The sequence below is a fragment of the Schistocerca gregaria genome, chromosome 1, assembly GCF_023897955.1.
Source record: "Schistocerca gregaria isolate iqSchGreg1 chromosome 1, iqSchGreg1.2, whole genome shotgun sequence".
Classification (NCBI taxonomy): Eukaryota; Metazoa; Arthropoda; class Insecta; order Orthoptera; family Acrididae; genus Schistocerca; species Schistocerca gregaria.
The window spans coordinates 285,605,895-285,624,415 of NC_064920.1; the positions used below are offsets into that span (position 1 = coordinate 285,605,895).

At 38.6% G+C, this 18,521-nt stretch overlaps 1 protein-coding gene across 1 annotated transcript in view; it reads left to right on the top strand.

The window, feature by feature from the left end:
* Positions 1-18,521, top strand: part of LOC126342753 (neural cell adhesion molecule 1-like) — a 207,019-nt gene that overhangs the window by 45,199 nt on the left and 143,299 nt on the right. Inside the window, exon 5 of the mRNA XM_050001886.1 lies at positions 7,019-7,149. Coding sequence (XP_049857843.1) covers positions 7,019-7,149 — 131 coding nt within the window. The remainder of the gene's footprint in view (positions 1-7,018; positions 7,150-18,521) is intronic.

Below are 18,521 nucleotides of genomic sequence, written 5' to 3' on the forward strand. Positions count from 1 at the left end.
AAACCAATTGGAGTATCCTGAGTACAGGGCCCACAACTCTGCCGTGACACTTCTGCCAACTTTATTCAGCAGGCTTTACAAACCAAAGCGACAGGAACATTACATCAGCACTTCACCTAGCCACCAGTGCTGCTTTCTGTGCTGTCCACTCAACACAGCGGCACTATACCGCCCCACAGCTCACTCATACTCCTACTAAGCTGATGGCAATCAACTGCCAAGCTAAGTACGGAGGTCTCAGAACAAGGCAAAGACACTACCAGTACACTTCAAACACACAAATTCTACAGGTACCTGAAGACAAAAAGACGAAAACACTCCGTCCGAACTCCTACTGCCTTGGTTTTGTCTATACAACACGATGAGCGCAGAGGTAATCCTTCAATCACTCGCCCTTCAACTAAGCTGTTCCAGTAAGACCCTGGCCAACACCATCTGTATGATAGCTTCCTCCTGCCATTGGTGGCGCTGGCTGCAGATTCCTTTCATCTCCACAGCGCCCACTTGGGTGCAGCTAGATGTCTGGAGATTTATTGTCACCTTCTTAGTGGAGCAAACTTCTACAGCGCCGTGAAGATCAAGGCACATCTATAAAAAGTTTAACGTTAATCACTACGTAAAACGTTATCCAACGAACAATAATCAAAGAGGAAACTTCGTCTGCTATTAAACTGTACTTTTTGCAGACGACAAAAACACTGTTTGATGCAGCAGTAGTGGTCCTGTCACGATTCCCTGCAGTACAACTCACGCTAGTGTCCCTTGCTCCAAAGTGATGGAACACTGCCCTGTTGTTGAAACGGTGACAGTCTAATTGAACTGCAGAATGAATACTAAAATTTTTATCTAATTATTACGAATTACGATTATCAAAATAACAACATTATATAATAAGTAATCACACGCCCAATACATACACTAACTTGTCAATTTACATAAAATCCAATGAGTAATTCCCTCCACTCATTGGCATTTAACTTTCGTCCACTGATTGGAGATAGACAGTCGTGTACGGACATTCGTGACCACCTACTTAAACAGTCTGCTGATCTGGAAAACAGATGGAGTTACTACTTATCTAAGATATAATATTACAATACCTGTAACTAATACGTTCTCCTAGAATAGAAATCCTTTTAATGTCCCTCATATACGCTGAAAAGCCAAAGAAACTGATACTCCTGCCTTATATCGTGTAGGACCCCCGCTTACACACACAACTGCTGCAACACGACGTGACATGGAGTCGACTAACGTCTGAGGTAGTGGTGGAGGGAGCTGTCACCATGAATTCGGCAGGGTGGTTCATAAATCCATAAGAGTGTGATGGGTGGAGGTCTCTACTGAACAGTACGTGGGAAGGCATCCTAGATATGCTGAACAATGTTCATCTCTGGGGAGTTTGGTAGCCATCGGAAGTGATAAAACTCAGAAGAGGGTCCCAAGATCCACTCCGTAGCAAATCGGGACGTGTGGGGTGTCGCCTTGTTCAGCACTAATTGCCCAAGTCCGTCGGAATACGCAATGGTCATGAATGGATGAAGGTGATCACAAAGGATGCTTACATACCTGTCACAGTCGAATCTAGACGTATCAGGGGTCCCATATCAGTCCAACTGCACACGCCCCGCAGCATTACCGCGAATCCACCAGCTTCAAAAGTACGCTGCTGACATGCTGGGTTCATGGCTTCATGATGTTGTCTCCATGCCCGTACACGTCCACCCGTTCGATATAATCTGAAGCAAGACTCGTCCGACTAGGCAACATGTTTCCTGTCATCAACAGTCCAATTTCGGTGTTGCTGGGCCCCTTGCCGTGTCCGGCGAGATGTAAAGCTTTGTGTTGTGCAGTCATCAAGGTTACACGAGTGGGAATTCGGATCCGAAAGCCCATATCGATGATGTCTCCTTGAACGGTTTGCACGCTGAAACTTATTGATGGCCCAGAATTGACACCTGCAGCAATTTGCGGAAGGGCTGTACTTCTCTTAAGTTGAACGATGCTCTTCAATCGTTCGTGGTCCTGTTCTTGCAGGGTCTTTTTACTGTTGCTGTTAGGTCGTGCGTGGTGCCGCTTTATAAAAGCTTCATTTATTTGATACGACATAAAATACGTAAACATGATTAATTGATTAGTAATAGTGACGGAAAATAGTTGCTATATTGTAATACATGTTCGTCACCTGATATTTTACCTAGTTCAATAAATTTTTTCGAGAGTCGTAATGACATATGAGTGATTCATTCCTGAGACAATACCTCACCACAATATGGTGTAAAGACGGCTATAGAAGTTAGAACAGGTAAATAGGGACAGTTCATTTCATTGTCTTTGGGACTGTTGGAGCTAAGAGTCGAAGATTCAGAAATGTTCAAAAAGACTTTTTGGTTTTCGCAGAAAGTTCCGTGACGATAGACGCGTGTGCTCTTATACAGTGAAATAGTTTGTGTTTTCTGTTTGTATTATGTAGGGCAAGTGACAAATTTATTTGCATATATTAACAAATGTATACTGTGGCATTTAATTTCTACAGTGCTGATGAAAAGTTTTCATTTTAGCCTTCAAAATCAAGTGTTTATGAACTGCTTATGTTATACAATTTCGTATTCCGGAAACATTTAGCGCAATGGCGTCCAAACCGGCATATTTTGTAGTATATTCATCTTGTTTAAAAACAATGAAACTTATAATAAGACAATATTATTTCATAAAATAAACATACCAAGGCATTAATGTATTAACATCTTGGTGAAAAGTTATGTTCGCTAATCTATGTAAAGAGGTTATCGAGGTTTCTAAGAACGTCATTGCACCAGAAATGGGATTTCCAACCTATGCAACAGGCATAGGATACTGTAAGGAATGAAAAGATGCCGTCTGCTACAACACACAGGGAACACACTAAAATGAAAAGTTCTTAAGAGACCCTGTTGCTAATTTTGGGAGCTTGAAATATGTACTCAAGGAACAGTAAGAACTATTTAGTCATATTTTTGTTACTGTACGAAGTCATAATGACATGTCAGTAACTTATTTATCCCACTTGGCACTACAGCTTGCAAGGCGAAATAAACTACCTCATATATTCTGCAAAGGGAAAAAGATAGAAGACAAGAACTTAGTTCACAGTTTAGGAAGACTTGGAAAATCAGATTCCACTTCATTTAAGTCTCATTTTCCTTTTCTCTGCCTCCAGCCACTTTGTCCTATATATCGGGGAAAGTGCCCATTCGAAACTTTCACTTGAGCTCACTCTTTTCGTACAAAAGGAGAACTTGAATAAAAATACAGTTGTTTTAGTTACAGAATGTATACCGTTTCTTTGAATATGTTTCATATGCTTATTCATGACATAATGTGAGAGAAGCATAACATTTTGCTCCGGGTGGCCACTTTATCCAATTTCTACTTACTTCTGTTTTTAACTGAAGATCTCCTGTTACGGGAGCAGTCGAATTTTATGTCCCGCTCGTTCAAAGACTTACATCAGAAACATTAATACTGGAAAGTCTCGCATCGCTAAAGGCAGACGCTAGACATCAAAATTAGGGATGGCTACTACATATTTCAATGCGTAAATTTAAGATACATAATAATTTAAGAGAACACTTCAAGTAGATGAACGCTCAACTGTCTGTGAATTTCTGAAGATCCTAAATAAGAACCCTGCAATGGACTGAAACCTAAATCGCGAAGAAGAAATTGAAGGGGAACATCGTGCTATCAAACAATGAAGATTTCATCTTCAATATCTTTCCAGTTGCCTTATTATGTTTACATTCTGGACCTTCGCACATTCGCCTAAAAAGTGTACATACAATTATAGTTCACAGTATCGGAGAAATATCTGTCTAATAACAATGCAGAATAATAATAGCGTGATCAGTTACACTCATTAAAGTACTTACGTTTACTTTCCCCTCTGAATTATTAATTTCTACTTGAGATCCTGAACAATATTGTATCTCAAACAACGAACTGTTTTCTATATCTTTCTATGCGTCTACAGCCAGACAAGCCACCGTCTGATACGTGGTGAAGAGAATATTATAATGATGTTTCTTCTCCTCCTTGTTCCGTTCTCAGATGATAGACTGCAATAGATTTTGTCGCCTCCTACATGAGCCAGAATTTATCTGATAAAAGTGGAGTGGCTATCACGAGAGAGATGTACTGGAGGATGTACACATGGCAATGAGTTAGATTTTCCCCAATGCACAAAATTTTCCTAGCAACATAGATCACTGCATTTTAAGAATCACTGTTAAACGCATGGTGACCAGACTAATTCACAACGTGTCGACCAAATCCTCTTTGAATTATATCTCTCCTTTCAGTTGATCCAGTTTTGTAACTGTCTCAGTCTCATGAACACCCAATCCACAAGGATTGGCCGATTGAAGACTTTCGTCCGTGAACCGCCCTTCTCTAGAACTCTTCCAGACTCGTAAATCTGTCTGCCATACCTATAGACAGAGATGCTGTTCCACCTTAAAATACTCCAAACCACCAGATGCCTGATGTTAGTGTAAGGGTATTAAAACAGAATTTATTTAAACAGTATCCCTATTATCCATAGCATCCATAGTATATAAAGAGTATTCATTGATAGCTTCCTAATGGCACTCTTTGTTTCCTGTTAGATAGGTGTTTGTTGAATGATTTGATTTAATTTGTTGTGGCCTCATCCCATTTTAATGTAGCTGTTCTGATTTATTCTCACAAATACCTTTCACAGATCACAGAATGTCCCGATAAGCAAGCAGCAATTTATGGCTTCATATATCGGAGAGAGTGTAGAAATATAATCAGCGGTAGTTTTCGAATATATAAAGTAGCCTCAGTTAAAACGTTTAGAGTGAGAAATTTGTAGAGAATGTTACTTACTGCAATAAATTCATTATGAGAAAAGTAGTTAAAATATATATTAAAGAAACTACAGACTGTTTTCTTCGTTCGTTTCTGTTCACTGTTAAACAGGTCAATAGAATGTCCGGCTCTTTTATGAAGAAATTAAGCTTTCTTGTGCCTATTGTGTTAAATAGGTCAATAGAATTCCATACTGATTTGTGATGAGATTAAGATTTTTTAAAATATTTATTACATAGTTATTATAAAACGTTTGTTTTGAAATTCTACTTCTATCCAACATTGTTCGATATTCTACTCTGAATGTGGCGGGATTATCTTCTTCATATCCGCTCTTGAGAAGGAAAATGCTGATCTGACACCTGTAAACATTTAACCTACCTCTACCAATGTTACATTGCTTTCCGAGAAGCGGGCCATAGCAACCACCGTTGTTGACTACAATACCACGATAAAAACAAGTACTCCATTAATTTTACTGATCAGTACTCTAATGCTATGATGTTATTCTTTATTTTACATGTTATTAATTACAGTTCAGAGTTAAATAAATGCTGGAGATTGCTAAAAAATTTTAACTCGTGGCTGTGCGCGGGGATGGAATATTGGAAAATTATGTTTTTTAGCAACTTTATTAAAATGAGACTTTGTTTCAGCGTTAAGCTCCGTTATATTAGATTCTTTGTGCCATAACTACCCTTTCAAAGACATATGAAAGACACGGTTCTTATTTCCATTTACATACTCAGCGCTACTCTTCTGATGATGCACCTATATTAAGAAGACTAAGAAAATATTTTTGAAAATAAGGTGAAATGTATTAAGAAACAATTTTTCTAAAAGTAATGGAGGAAAACAGGTTATAGAAGCCCTTGACGCACCTTTGAGTGATGCTCTAAATCATGCACAGAAACTGACGTCCCAATTGGGAATACGCATTCTCTTTTCTCATAGTTGAAAAATTACTGAAACATTTTTGAGACTGAAAGTTCGAACTTAGATGACATATAAAAAGGCCGTACAACAGCAGACTGCATTATCTACATAATCCACGAGACAAATATGCTCTACTACCCCATAAAATTCGAAGATGCTGAGGCGAACACTGAGCTTTACATTCTCAACCACCATCTCTTTTGCGGTACGTGATTTCCACCGTCATTGAAAGGTGCGCTGATGTTCCTCTAATCTGCATTATGTCTTACTTTTAGGCGAATCAATTCAGTGCTGACTTGACAGTATTATTTCAAGATTTTCTTTTATTTTCAAGTTTTGTATTGAAAGCATTATCTCTTTGAGTCTTCTTCTTCTCTCTAAATGTCCTGAATTTTGACAATTAAATACAACACCAACGCAACATCTTATGCGTGAAACAGCAACGCCTTGAAGAGAGAAAGTTTCTGACACCTCATTAACCTTCCTAAGACCTTTTACTCTAGAAACGTCCTAAATTTAGTACTTGAGTCGAAGGAACACTATTTGATATATAAATATCACACCAAATCTACTTTTCACGCCCAGAATTGCTACTCTTGATATATTTCAGTTTTCCCTCAGATCATTAATTTTTTCTTAGTTATCCAAATTACTTTCAAACGACTAAAGACGCTTCCACAACACAAGACTTCACATGGATCAATTTGATAAACCATTTTTCTGCTCCCGATCTTCGTTTGGCTGTGAAAATGGGGACACAAATCAATTTTATTTCTTATAAAATCATTAATTTACTTTTCCTTAATTACCTTGATAACATCTAAGCAATTAATGTTTTCGTGAAAGTAAATCTCCAGCTAGTCAGTCTGGTACCTAATTAGTCCACTTCCCACGTTTCGATTAGCTTCGAAAATTCGGAAAAGAATTTTTCTTCAGACCACTTTCAAAGAAATGCTGGTCAGTGTGATACAAGTTTTCTCCACTTTCCAGTCTTCCTTTGGCTTTGAAAATTTCAACAAAATGAATAGTACAGTTTATAGTAAGACTTTCGTTCGGTCCATTCAAACATTTGACCAAAATATTTCTGCTCCGATAGAAATTATAGTTCGCCTAGTCAGGTGCAAGAGCTAGAAACCTTTTAATGTTTGTATATGTGTATGCGGTAACCTTTGCTGTGTATCAGCTGTGTCAGCCGGTGCCGTGTGTTCAGACAGCCCCGTCGTGTCTCTGGAGCTGGGCAGCAACATCAACGGCAGCGCCATCCGCGAAGGCGTCGACGTTTACTTCGAATGCAACGTGCGCGCCGACCCCTGGATACACAAGGTCATCTGGAGGCACAACGTGAGTACCCAGCCACTTTACCCTTCTATGTATGTTGAACACACCATCTGTAATGCCTCTAGTCTCTGTAGCGGAGGTGGTCCACGGAAGCTTTTGCCATTCTCTTTATCAATCACTCCCTTTGACTGTCAATGAAACAAAATCATCTTTTGTGACGTTCATGTTACACCAATACGGTTCTCATATTATCTTGAGCATAAATTATGGTACTTGATTCATACAACTGTTGAGCCAAAACTTTATGACAACATCCTTGACAACACGATGGTCCAAATGAAATTAAATTATCGGGTGGAATTACTGATGGAGATCCTGTGGTTCCGTTGCCTGGTCCGAATCATTCTATTTGACACCACTTCGGAAACTTGTATGTGCTTGTGATGAAAATTAGTAGAAATGATGAGGACAACACAAACATTCAGTAGCTGATACAGTAACACCTGTTATCCCGCCGGAAATCGAATCCAGGACTCAACGAGCAACAAACTGTGACACTGGCCACTAGAATACGAGCTACGGGCTCAGTTTAGGTAAGTTTGAAGTAGGCGGCCAGTGGCCTGAAGTTGCTTGAGGAGTAAAAGGACCAGGCAATGGGAAAATTGAGCACCATTCATAACAATAACAAACTGTATTAAATTTCTTGTTGACGCGATACCTAGATAATAGGGTAACGGCATTGACCAAATAATTACAAAGGTCAGTGGCTTCTCTACAGTAGGCGACATATGGTGACAGTATTCCAACCTCGACATCACCCACTGATCTAGATGCGCCACAGAAGCAACTGATTGGGTAATCCAAGCACTGGATACTTCTAAGGTACATATGCGAAGGTGTCTTAGGACATGTACTAGAGTATAAGTGTGCCAGAGCTGTGACCTAGATTACACCATGTTTTAATATGTGCGACGAGGCTAAGCTGATTTTGTGTATATTTTGGACGATGCCAGTAAGGCTTTATTATTTTACGAAACGTTTTGAAATGCAACTGAATACGATCATTGCTGACCGAACCCGGTAGCCTAAGGGCCACACTTTTTTTGTGATCATTGGCGGAAATAAAAGAAATACTTTCTACACATAACAAAAATGAACATATGGGCCAACGACGACTGTTAATAAAACCTGAAGATTGAATAATACATCTTCTAATCCTACAACGATAAAGGAGGGAAACTGTTAAATTGCTGCTAAATTTGTTTAAGTTTGTTACTTCACATTTCATTCAACGGATGTCATTATAGAAGAGTTATGAATTAGTTAATTACAAGATTTAGTTCCCCAATGGTATGTTACATACCAAATTAAGTACAGAATGCCCTGGTTTGCACCCTATTGCAGTCATGCCTTTTACAAGGTCTTAGTAATTTAACAGCTAAAAGAAGTCAGTATTAGGGCGATGACAAGTACACCAGTAAAACCAGTGTACTTCATTATTGGAGGATGTAACGGAAAACTAAAACATTCCTTTAAAAAATCTTCACAGCCATATTTATTAATGTACAAACCTAACATTTTTCGTGTGTAAGGCAAAGGAGATGTGTTTTAACAGAATAATATAATAAATTATGCAGGATTAATATTTTACCAGAAGTTAGAAGTTTTACTTTTTATGGTTTTTTATAAAAAGCCACAACTAAAATTCCAGTCATGCAATTAGTATGAAAATGTTATTGTAATGTCCTGAACAGACCATTGAAGTACAATTATTAATTTATGGTAAAAACTGTGTCTTTAATAGAGTTTAATTTTGCACATCAAAAACTACACTTTTTTCTACATACAGTCATCGAAAAATCAGAATGTAATTGCAGCATCCCGTATTTTTTAGTTCCAGGGAAACAGCCACACATTGCAAACAGGTTCTGAAAATATCATAGCATTAACGTAAATACTTTTTTAGAAAAGTTTTCTAATAACGTAAAAATGTAAAACGCAGGAAATGAGGTTAAAAATTTTCTGCTCATACTTCTACATGTAATAATCTTACCTCAATTTTAAAATCCTCCATACTGAAAATCCTCATCCTTCACGTTTCTGTTATCTCCTCTTCGAATCTGCCTGACTTGTATTTGCATGTAAGACACTGATCTGTTAGCTTTCTTGACCCTGCTCCCGTCAGTGGCGTAGAATGCTTTTGTTGTAAACACGCCAGGAACTATACCAACTCTCGTCAGCAATTCAATTGCGCCAATGTTTCCGTTATTGTAACATAAAATTGCATCATAGACACCTATTTTGTGTACTTTAGGTCTACAGAATGTCCTTTTTGAGCATCTAATCCAAATTAAATTATTGAGGCTTTCATTTGCATTTTGTGTCTTTCCATGAAGACACTTACTCAATAAATCAGGGTTAGGAAGAAACCTGAATGTGGGCCTAATTGCATTCATGACAGGTTCTGTTATTAACTGTTTATGCGAATACGTCTCATTTATATTGATGAACTTACAACAATCATCTTTCGGACACAGGTTGTGCATTGGTTTTTAGTCAGTGGATAGTTTGTGGAAAAAATTGCCTACACAACAGGCCTCATTGCCCCTAAATTATGTGTGTTTCACCTGGCAGCTTTCCCATACAGTAACTAAAGTGAATCGGTTTCTCTCAGAGTTAGCGTGTCTTTTCCTATAGTGGTTTTCCATTCTCAAGTACTTTACCTTTCTTCTCTTTCATCAAGCGACGAAGCCTACCACCTAACCTCTTTTGAATGCGGCCAACACATTCCAACTTTCCTATTGTTCTAATGTACCGATTTTTATCGGTTACAGCATTGAACGAAGAGGAGTCCCCAACATCAAGGTATTTAGTATATCTAACACACTGGTCCTCAGATATGCAGAACATCCTCACAACTGCAGCAGCCTCCATGCCCCTACTTGAGCCATTATAATTTTTAGATCGTGCTACTTCATGCCTTTCTTGCCACAGTTTCTCACTGTCTTCATCGTTGGACATTTACCTTGTTGCACCATGGTTTCAGTATTTAGACATAGTTTCTACGTCTAAAGCTTTACCTGAGTCAGTACCAATAAGAGATGCAACTCCATATAGAGATGTGTGACACCTTTTCATCCAGGTTCCATCTACAGACACGCACACACACAGATCAGTAATATTTGTAGGAGATCCACTGTCATGAATATCTACCAGAAGTTCTATTTCTTCGTAGAAACTCTGGCAGTACCGCATACAGAATCGGACATTCCTTTTTTATTTTTTCAAACCTTGCAAAACGTGGAGGCATGTTCAGAAAACCACACAATAAACTACCTCCTTCCCTGCCCTGTCCAAGGCATCTCAGAGCATATGATAACCTAAACTTGCTTTCATATGTATCAATGTCAGATATTTTGGATTAGATAAATGAATATTCATATCCATGATAATTACAGTACAAATCGGTTTAAAATCACAAGCTACTCCCCCTCTTCTTTCTTCAACAACAATCATGCTTTCCGTATTTTTACAGTTCATTCATGAAAATGTAAACTGTATAGCCTGGCAGAGAAGCTCTATATCAATAAGTGTGAATCCAGACGAACAGGTATCAGCATCATTCACGCACGTGTGCAGTTCTCCTGTCGCAAGTTTCGACTCTGAAGCTGAGAGCTTATGTTCTTCATTTGGAGCTGCTTCCTCTTTTTTGTTGGTAAACCGATTTCCTTGAAACCTCCGTTTCCTAGACCCTTTTAACACCACCCATTATGCATAAATCTTGAATTACACGTAAAGGTTTGTGAATTCAACCTTGTACCTAATAATGTGTGTTAGTATTGCTAAAACGTAAATAAACCACATGCAAGAAAGTTTTTAGGGAAGGATATGGTGTCATCCAGAGATACAGACGTCAACGAAAGATTTAGAACGAAAATAGCCTTCACATTGACAAAAATTCCTATAAAGCAAGCAGTTTCCCAAATGTCGGAAAAGGTGAGAGAGGCCGCCAGTGCAGAGTCAATCAGTTTGAGAATTTAAAAGCTTTTCTAAAGCTGCTATCACGATAAAATTCACACACAACACGGATTAAACAGTGTACATCAAGAAAATAATATTTTTGAAAACACTAATTTTAGGACCCCAATCCGTTACATCTCCCTTAAAGTAACAGTAATCAATATAATTCAAGTAACAGGAGGGTGACAGGTTGGGTAGGTAACATTTACAACGGAACAATAACGTCTAAGTGTGGCTGCATTGCACTGACACAATTGGCAGCACAAATTGTTAGTGACACACAAACTACTCAGGACCTGGAAGCAATGTTACATTAAAACGTTCATTCAATATTTGGCACGGAAGAAAAACAGACTTTGAGTAACCGCCAGAATAAACAGTTAAACATAGAAAACAAGAATGACACCCACTAACGAAAATGCACAAGAGACTGAGCCTTGCTATATATCAAACCACTGAAGCTTTACTGCTTTACAATTAATACAGGATTAGTCAAACAGTATTTAGAGTCGCTGATGATCTTGGTTGACACAAAGGTGCAATACACAAAAATAACAAAATGAAAAAGTACTTTCAGCCAATATACTTGGGGAAAAGCGAGATATCATTGTGCTGCCTTACAGTATATTTATTCACTAGCAGTTTCGATCACGGACCAGATTTTCAGTGGAAAAAATATCTACGCTGACAACTTCACATGAAATACAAGCTATTTAACCAGGAAAGTACGTTGCGATATAGTTCTCCACCTTTCTACACTCCACTACTCTGGTCGTCTCTGCATATACTACTGCCAGCACATTACATGTTCAAGTTCCCATATTCTGGCACAGAAAGTCCATAGGAACTCTTAGGCTACTCTGGCTAATTCAATTTTGGTTTGTCTAAGTTTCAGAAATTATTATATCCGTTTTGACCGTGAGCTTTATTGTTTTTTTATTTTATTTGGTATTAATTGTTTTACTTGGTATTAATATACAGTGAAGAGCCAAAGGAACTGGTACAGCAACCTAATATCGTCTAGCGACGCCGGGAGCACGCAATAAGAGCCATAACACGACTTGGCATGGACTTTACTAGTGTCTGAAGTAGTGCTAGAGTGAACAGACACCATGAATCCTGCAAAGCTATCCATAAATCCGTAAGAGTACGAGGGGTGGAATTCTCTTCTGAAAAGCACGTTGCAAGCCATCCCAAAAATGCTCAATGTTCACGTCTCTGGAGTTTGCTGGGCAGCGGAAAGTTTTACACTCTGAAGACTGTTCTGGAACCACTCTGCAGCAATTCTGGACGTGTGGGGTGCATCATTGTCCGGTTGGAATTGCACAAGTCCGTCGTAATGCACAAAGGATCAGACAGGATGCTCACGTACGTGTCAGAATCGTTTCAAGACATATCAGGGGTCTGATATAACTCTAAGTGCACACATTTCACACCATTAAAGATCCTCCATTAGCTTCAATGGTCCTCTACTCACATGCTGCGTCCATGGGTTCATGAGATTTTATCCATACTAGTAAAGGTCCTTGTGCTCAATACAATTTCAAACGATACCCATCCGAACAGACAATATGTTTCCATTTATCAACAGACAAATGTCAGTTTTTACGGCCTCGGGCTAGGCGCAAGGCTTTGTGTCGTGCTGTCGTCAAGGATACACGAGTGGACCTTCGGATCCGAAAGCCCATATCGATGATGTTTCGTTGAATGGTTCACTCGCTAACACTCGTTGTTGGCCCAGCAATGAACTCTGCAGCAATTTGCGGAAGGATTGTACTTCTGTCACTTTGAACGGTTCTCTACAGTCGTCGTTGGTCCCGTTCTTGCAGGATCTTTTTCCGGTGGTAGCGATGTCGGAGTACTAATGTTTTAGCAGATTCCTGATATTCACGAAACACTCGTGAAATGGTTGTACATGAAAACCTCCACTTCATCACTACCTCAGAGATGCGATGTCCCATCACTCGTGGGCCCTCTGTAATACACCTCCAAACTAATTTAAATCTTGATGACCTGCCATTGCAGCAGCAGTAACCAATATAACAGCTGCTCCAGACACTTGTTGACTTATATAGGCTTTTCCGACAGCAGCACCGTATTCCGATTGTTTACATATCTCTGTATTTGAAAACGGTGTCTATACCAGTTTCTTTGGCACTTCAGTGTACAGTATATTACATAAACCTAAGCAGTCGTTTATATATTTAAATTACAGTCATTAATTGTCAACGGTGCGGATCCATAGATTCATATGCACTAGTATTTTTGAGTGACCTTACAAGTTTATCATTAATGAAGAAGCATTACCATGTATCTAAGGTTACTATTGTTCTGTTCAATATGACATAATTGCAGAGTCGGTGACGCCACTTTACCCTAGGTAAAAAAAGATCTTATATTGATATGTATTTCTATGGTCTGCTATTGTGTATGCCACTTAATATCACCACAAATGTGCAACGTAGTATTGCAGCCATAGAGACTCCTCCTGAGGTATATGAACTTATTGTAGTGGCTATTTACGTCACTTCCATGATGTCAGACCTGCACCATGTCGGAATTATTATCTCTCTTATGATTCAACAAAGGTATTGTGTAAATTTAATTTATTTTGATATTTAACAACACAGAAAGTTCTGTGCATCCAAGTGACACTGGGAAAACTCACAACTTACTGGTTCTGGTAGTAAGCAGATTGTGTTTCTAATCTTTTCATTGAACAGGGCTTAAGTAGGTACCAAGGGGAGCCAACATAAAACTCAAAAATCACTAGAAAAATGTCAAAATGAAATTATAACAATGTGTTAAACGATGTTCATTAAACGTTTCAGATTAATCACAGGATTACAATTCAGTAATTGGATTTCGATTACACTAAGTATTTTTCAAGCCACTGATATTCTTGATCGATTGTTTAGTCCATTAATAGCAGCTAAAATGTCACGTTTAAAATGAGAAAAGTTGTCACAAGTCATACATTTTAACATTCTGATTCGAGTACAATGCATAAATTTGCTTCAAAAGGCATTTCTAGTAAGTGTCAAAATTAAGATGAATAGTGTCCTCGTATCAGGTTTTGCAGGATTTTTTGATGGAACCCATTTGAAGCACTTCCGTGTGGTGGCAGAAAGAGTGTGTTAAGTTATGTCAGGACCAACAATTTTTACGTATTGTTCTAAGTTATAGTTTTCAAAAAAGGAGTTTACGTCTGAAACACGAATTTGGAATAGATCGATTGGTCACTGTCTATCTGCGATTTATTTACAGTTCCAACAAAACTTTTGGTATTGATAACTTTATACTGTGATAATATTATGATTGTTAACCACCGAGACAAGACTATAATATATGAAATGGTGTTAATGCTCATATTTTTAGCTGTTTCAGTGTTTTCAAGTATTACTATGGCAATATAATGTAATGAAAGATACAATAAAGCAAACGTCATTTATCTTGAGAACTGCTCAAACTGTGAAGAAAGAAAATCCATATAAGAATCTTGTTAGTGAAAAACACTAATATTAAATCATATTATTGTCGAGAAAAAATTATTGTTTCTCTACGGACCAATCAATAAGAAGTCTAATACATAGTAGTGTCAACATACGGGATGTTTCACGTACAGCTCGAGTGCTGTATCTAGTGCTGCGCATGATACTATAACTTAGCAGGCACGCTGCCACTCCCCATTATTCTACGACCCGTTGCTCGGATAATGTGGCATGTGTAGTATCGGTTAACATGTTGTGCACGCTTGCTTGTGTGAGTGTGTTTTTATCTGCATTATTTACACTGCTACAAAGTACACGATTTTTGATGTTGAGATTAGTTCCATTTCACTATGGAATGTGTTTCTGTATTGAACTACGCCAGAACAGAGCTGTGCGTGGAATACCGGTTTGTTTCATTACAAAATTTTCCCTGTGTTCGTGTTCCAGAGATTCAACAATAGTTTAAACAGTAAGGAAATCTATCATATGGAAGAAAATACGACAAAGTAAATGCTTTCCAAAGATAGCGACACGAGTCGGCATGGCCACCCAAATGTTTAGACACCGTCCAGCGTAGCCTCTGGTTTGTGTGCCAGTTCGCTAAACGTTGTGAGTAATAAATATGATTGTTAGTTTGTCAAAAATATACTATTTTATTAGTAACGTTCATGAAGCCTATGTCTTTTATCTAATTAGTGAAATTTTATTGTTATTAAATAAATGATTGCAGCGATACTTACAAATTACGTTCACTATATCCTTTGTGGTTGGGGTACTGCTGCTGCCATTTAAAAAGGTCATTTATTTGGTAATGATTTCGTACTAGCAGCATTGCTGAGTTTTGCTACAAATTGTTTTCTATGGTATTAACTGATTTAATATTATTCAACTTGATGTCCTCTGCTGAATCTGGTTAGCATTATTAATAAACCACCACAGCTGATTTGGTTTACGTCTATTACGTAATGACAGGTTTCATTTAACAGAATATCATGAAGTCTTCACACAAAAACTCCACACAGTAATGCCAATATCATGATTATTGTTTTTCTACGGTATTAGATCTTTGCAAATATCTCCGATCGGATTTATTCAAAACATTATAGCACATTTTGCATGTTATCACCACTAGTTATCCGTGAAACGTTTCCAGTGTGATTTGGATGAACTTGGGCATCTGTATTAGGAGATATCACATAATTTAAATTTACAAACGTATTTTTGAGTACTGTGCTATTGAAATGACGTCGCTAGACACTGGATTAAAATCAACAGCTTCAGCTGGAGTCTTTTTGACAGTTCGTCTAGCGTGGCCAGTTGTTGTGGTGAGAATCAGTGGCAGGCGTAATGGCAGGTGACAGATGGTATATGTTATGTGTTTATAAGATGGTGCTGCATTGTTTTAGTCTAGGATGAAGTTGACTGCACTGACTCACAAGGCCTGCAAATTTATTTCAGTGCATCGATGTCATGTTGTTTAATAATGGAACGACAATGAACCAAGGTAATAGGGAGTTTGTTTTGAAATTTATAAAGCTATAAAATCACTGCACATCTGTATGTGAAGTTACTATCTCACGTTAAAGGCAAATTCTTTAGCATAACTATGGGTCTTTAAATGACGTTCATATTACATAATTTTCCTTTGCCGGTATGTAAGAACCGTCCCTGTGGTCAACGAGTACCATCTTTGATTAATAACCAAAACGTCCTCGATCCCGCGTTAGAAACATCCCACCGCTTAAATTTTGAACATAAATCGTCAACAATGGCGCCCGAAAACTTCGGACATAAGAAGTCACTCCTCATCCAGCCAACGGTCTGCCATGTGCGAATGTATAACACAAAACACACTCCTGTAGGTATTAAATAAAGGGTATGGGAAAAATGTGGGTTGGGCGCTACACCTGTTGCCGAATGTGGAGGGTACCTGTGGGTACCAGGTAACTGAATGAAGTGTAAGGGAAACGGAGGGTGGAACCTAGTAAAAAGGTTCATAGAATCTCATTGGTTGAATCGAGCACGGTAACTCAGGTCCTCTCTGCTTTAGATTTCTGTTTGTAGCAGCTTTCATAGTGGTGAGAATATTTACCCAAGTGGCTAAAACCAAGCAAATGAATTATTGTAAGTCTTGATAGCAGGACTGACGAGTTTAGATTTGCAGATTCAACTCAGGGACGAGGCAAAGTTCACACTTTTCTCTCTTATAAAGAAAAATTTCGTGTCGGCTTGTATTATATAACAGGTTCGAAGCTGACTGTGAAAGCAGATATGGATGAAGAGTTCCATGTATACCTGCCGATAAATTGTGCAGTGAATGTGCTGTAGGTGTAACGTCTTTGATTATTAATCGAAAAGTCCTCAGTCCTGGGTGCGAAACCCACCACTGCTTTAATTTTGATTAATAATTAGTATCGGCGGCCGAAGATTTCCGGCACAAGAAGTCACTCTCATTCTGCCAACGGCATTGTCATAGAGGGTGGACGAGAGGACTCAGGTACAGGGCACTCTCTTGTCCTTTTAGTGGGAAGCCACCCCTAAAGACGGAAAATCAGCAACGATCAACGACATGTGGATGCAGAAGGAAATGGAAACCACTACTTTAAAAACACATAGCGTGTATCTACAGAACATGTGGCCGGTAATTGAAAAAGTGATGTTATGATATTATGATCACCCATTGGCTAAAGATTCCGGACTAGTTCCCCATTCGGATGTCCAGGAGGGCACTGTCAAAAGGGGGGGGGGGGGGGACGGGTACCCACTAGAAAAAGACTGAGTAAGGAACAAAAGGACAATGTTCTATGAGTCGAGGCGTGGAATGTGAGAGGCTGGAACCTGGTAGGTAAACTAGATAACCTGACAAGGGAAAGGCAAAGTCTCAGTCTAGATATAATTGGGATCACTAAAGTGAAATGAAAAGAAGACAATGATCTCTGGTCAGATGAGTTGATGGTAATATCAACAGCAGCAGAAAATAGTAAAACGGGAGTAGGGTTCTCTATAAACAGAAAGGTAGGGCAGCGAGTGTGTTACAGTGAACAGTGATCGGTTTGTTCTTGTCAGAATCGACAGCAAACAACACAGACAATGATAGTTCAGGAATGGATGCTGACGCAACAAGCTGAAGATGAAGAGATAGAGAAAGTATATGAGAATATAGAAAGGATAATCCAGTACATAAAAGACAATGAAAATATAACAGTCATGGCGGACTGTAATGCTGTTGTAGAGGAAGGAATAGAAGAAAAGGTAGTAGGAGAATACGGGCTTGGGACAAGGAATGTCAGAAGAGAGACAGATTGAGGTCTGTAATATATTTCGAATGCTCATAGTGAAGAGGATGAGGAATGATTGGAAAAGATCGGTTGATACAAGACGATTTCAGTTAGATTACATCATGACGAGACAGAGCTTCCAAAATCAGATACTAGATTGTAAGGTGTATCCAGGAGCAGATATAGACTCAGATCGCAATGTAGTAGTGGTGAAGAGTAGGCTGAAGACATTAGTCAATACGCAAAGAAGCGGGATACAGAAGTACTAAGGGACGACGAGACACGCTTGAATCCTCTAAACAGTAAAAAAGCAACAGGGAATAGCTCAGCTCATTAGTCAGTAAAACTGAAGAAGAATGGACATAAAAAAGGGCAATCACACAAGTTCTGAAGGAAAACATAAATGCAAAGAAGAGAACTGCGAAGAAAACATGGGTAAGGGAATAAATACTTAAGTACATTCAAAAAGTAAGGAAGTACAAAAATATTTAGAGAAATTGAAGAACACAGATATACAAGTCACTCAGTAATGAAATGGAAACGAAGTGAAGGGAAGCTAAGACGAAATGGCTCCATGAAAAAGTGTAATGAAATCGAAAAGGAAATAATTGTCGGACGTACCGCTCATCATACAGGAAAATCAAAA